The 2,772-nt window shown below is 61.6% G+C and overlaps 1 protein-coding gene across 1 annotated transcript in view; it reads left to right on the top strand.

Annotated features, from left to right (window-relative positions):
• Nucleotides 1-1,993: 1,993 nt before the first annotated feature.
• XPNPEP2 (X-prolyl aminopeptidase 2) overlaps nucleotides 1,994-2,772 on the top strand; it is a 5,519-nt gene continuing 4,740 nt past the window's right edge. Inside the window, exon 1 of the mRNA XM_031063444.1 lies at nucleotides 1,994-2,039. Coding sequence (XP_030919304.1) covers nucleotides 1,994-2,039 — 46 coding nt within the window. The remainder of the gene's footprint in view (nucleotides 2,040-2,772) is intronic.

The following is a 2,772-nucleotide window of genomic DNA, read 5'->3' as shown; positions in this document are numbered from 1 at the left end:
GAGGGGAGATGGGTGCAGCCCCCATCCCCGGCCCCGGCAGGAACCAGGCAGGGAGGACGAAACCCCATTAGCGCCTCTCACTAACGAACAGGATGGCAGCAAAATGCTGTCTGACTGTCCCCGGGGCATCCTTGGGAAACTGCCTAACAATCACAGCAGCTTTGGTGTCCCTCTCTCACCTGTCCTTGTCTTGCCCCGATGGGGTCCCCGCCCTGCCCCTTCCTGGGTTCCTCTCACAGAGCAGGGACCAGCGGGTGATGCCAAACACAGCCCGAGAGATTCGGACATGAGCGTTCAGGGCTCGGCCGGAGGGAGCGGATGGCCAGGGGTCCCCCCGGCGCTGCTGCTGCCGGAGCTGCAGATTAGGAACAGGACAGTGGGACACGGGACAGGACAGTGGGACACGGGACAGGGGTCAGCGGCTCCACGGCGCAGTCCTGGTGCCACCTCGTGGTGAGCAGGGTCCCAGTGCCACAGCTGGACAGTCGGAGCGGTGTCCCGGCGGGTGGAATGGTGACAGTGCTGGACAGGCAGCTGTGGACACACTGCACAGTGTGGGGACACAGCCGGACAGTCCCTGAGGGGACACAGCCGGACAGTCAGAACAGTGACACAGCTGGACAGTTCAGTGACACAGCTGGACAGCCAGTGTGTGACACAGCCAGACAGTCACTGCAAGGGCAGGGTAAACACCTGTGTGCCCAACAGGCCATGAAGTGCCACTGGGAAGAGGCAGCAGCTCGGAGGGTTCGTGGTCCCCACAGAGATCCAGCTTTGTCCAGCCTTGAGCTGAGCCTGTGGCAGCTGGAGTGCAGGGACCCCAAGCCCAGGAAGAGGAGGTCACATCCCCAAGATCTTCATGGGCTTTGATGAGCAATGGTCCTGTAGGAAGTGCTCTGGGAGGGTGGGGATATGAAGCTGTGAGGACAAATGTTTTGGCAGATCAAGGCAGGGTGGTTTTAAATTAAAGAATGTTGGTGTGGATTAGATAGAGGGAGGAAAATTTTCCCTATGAAGTTGCGGGGGGCCCTGGCAGAGGTTGCTCAGAGCAGCTGTGGCTGCCCCATCCCTGGAAGTGTCCAAGGCCAGGCTGGAAGGGGCTTGGAACCACCTGGAATAGTGGAAGCTGTCCCTGCCCATGGCAGGGGGTCAAAACGAGAGGGTCTCTAATGTCCTTTCCAGACCCAACCAATCTGTGACTCCATGACCTGTCCAGGGTGGGGATGTGCATTCACCCCGGGAGATCTGTGTCCATGCCAGGGATGAACATCTCCAATGCCCGTGGCAGCAGGTCTGCCCCTCTCCCAGCCCTTCTCTCCACAAGCAGAGTCATTAAAGCCGCTGGAGGAAGTACCTGTGCAGGCAAAGTGACAGCCTCGGGGTCAAGGCTCCTTATGATGAAGATAATGAGGTTTTAGCAAGGCAGATGCACGGAGGTGTGGAGCTGATGGGCCTGGAGGGACAAAGGGCACGTCCCAGCAGGATCCTCGTGTGGAGCACAGGTCCCTGTGCAGCCTCAGCAGAGCTGCTGGTCCCGGGCACTGAACAGGGGCCGGTGCCCATCTGCATGGCTCCATGTCCTGTGGAGGAGGACAGATGGATTCGGGGGCTGATTGGCTTGGGGAGCATCTGGCCCGCACCCCAGAGATCCCCTGTCAGCTCTCCACAGATCCAAAATATGGGGGCTCCTCAGGAAGCAAAGCCTTTCCCTGCCCTCTCCCTGGCCATCAGGGGGTGCCAGACTCAGCTGGCACGCTCCCACTTCTGCTCCGGCAGGATCTTTGGACTTTGTGCTGATTTTGCTGTTTGCTTTTATTTAGCAGCGGAATTCGCTTTTCAAAGGGACAACAACCCTGCTCCCCACGCCCTGTATCTGCTGAGGCCTCGTCCCTCCCATTCCGCATCCCTCTGCCCCCGGGGCAAAGGCGCAGGAGGAGGGACCTGTCCCGCTCAGTGTCCCCTCGGTGCCCCGTCGCGCCTGGCCAGGGCAGCCATGTCCCCCCCGCTCTGGATCGCAGCCTGGGCGCTCCTGCTCCACGGTACGGGGGACGGGGCGCTGGGGTGGGATGGCACAGCTGGGGACTCCCAGGAGCCAGATGTGGGGAACGTGGGATGTCCCAGCCACAGCTCCGGGTGAAGCAGAGGTGGGTCCACCCCGGGGTAGGAGCCAGACTGTGTCACGGGGCTCACCCTGCCCAGCTGCCCCAGGGATGGGCCCGGGGCAGTGACGGGTAAGAAGCAAACCCCCAGGGTGCAGACACCTGGTACCCAAGACCCCTCATGCTGAGGATGACCCCATCATGCATTGTCCCACGGACCCAAGCTGTGTGCCCTTGGCCCAAAGTGAGAGGCCAGGTGCCACCTGGTGATGGAGAGCCCAGGGAGTGGCGGTGGATCCCCACGCCAAGCAGCCCTGGGCAGAGGTCAGGTCCAGCTGGACATGGCCTCCCTATCAGCCAGTTCTTTCTGCAGCCCCAGTGCTGGGATGCTCCAGGCAGGCTCCTGCCAGCCCCTCCGTGCTCTGTGCTGGGCACCAGCTGCTCCCTGTGATGATCCCACAGGCGCCAGGACATTTACCTCCTTTTGAACCAGGGGATGGCGTTGCTTTTCATCCACTCTTTCTGGGGCTAAAACCACTGGGTTTTGCAAAAAGCCCCAAGCTTGGCTGGCTGGTGTTTGGGGCTGGGGACGAGGGTCACAGCTGCCTGGTGCAGTTCCGGGCGGGAGCAAAGGTCCAGCGAGCCCCCAGGCTGCAGCCTGAGGCTCCCGGGC

The sequence above is a fragment of the Geospiza fortis genome, unplaced genomic scaffold, assembly GCF_000277835.1.
Source record: "Geospiza fortis unplaced genomic scaffold, GeoFor_1.0 scaffold412, whole genome shotgun sequence".
Taxonomy (NCBI): domain Eukaryota; kingdom Metazoa; phylum Chordata; class Aves; order Passeriformes; family Thraupidae; genus Geospiza; species Geospiza fortis.
The sequence above is the reverse complement of the archived record's forward strand: the minus strand, read 5'-3'. Positions and strand labels throughout refer to the sequence as shown.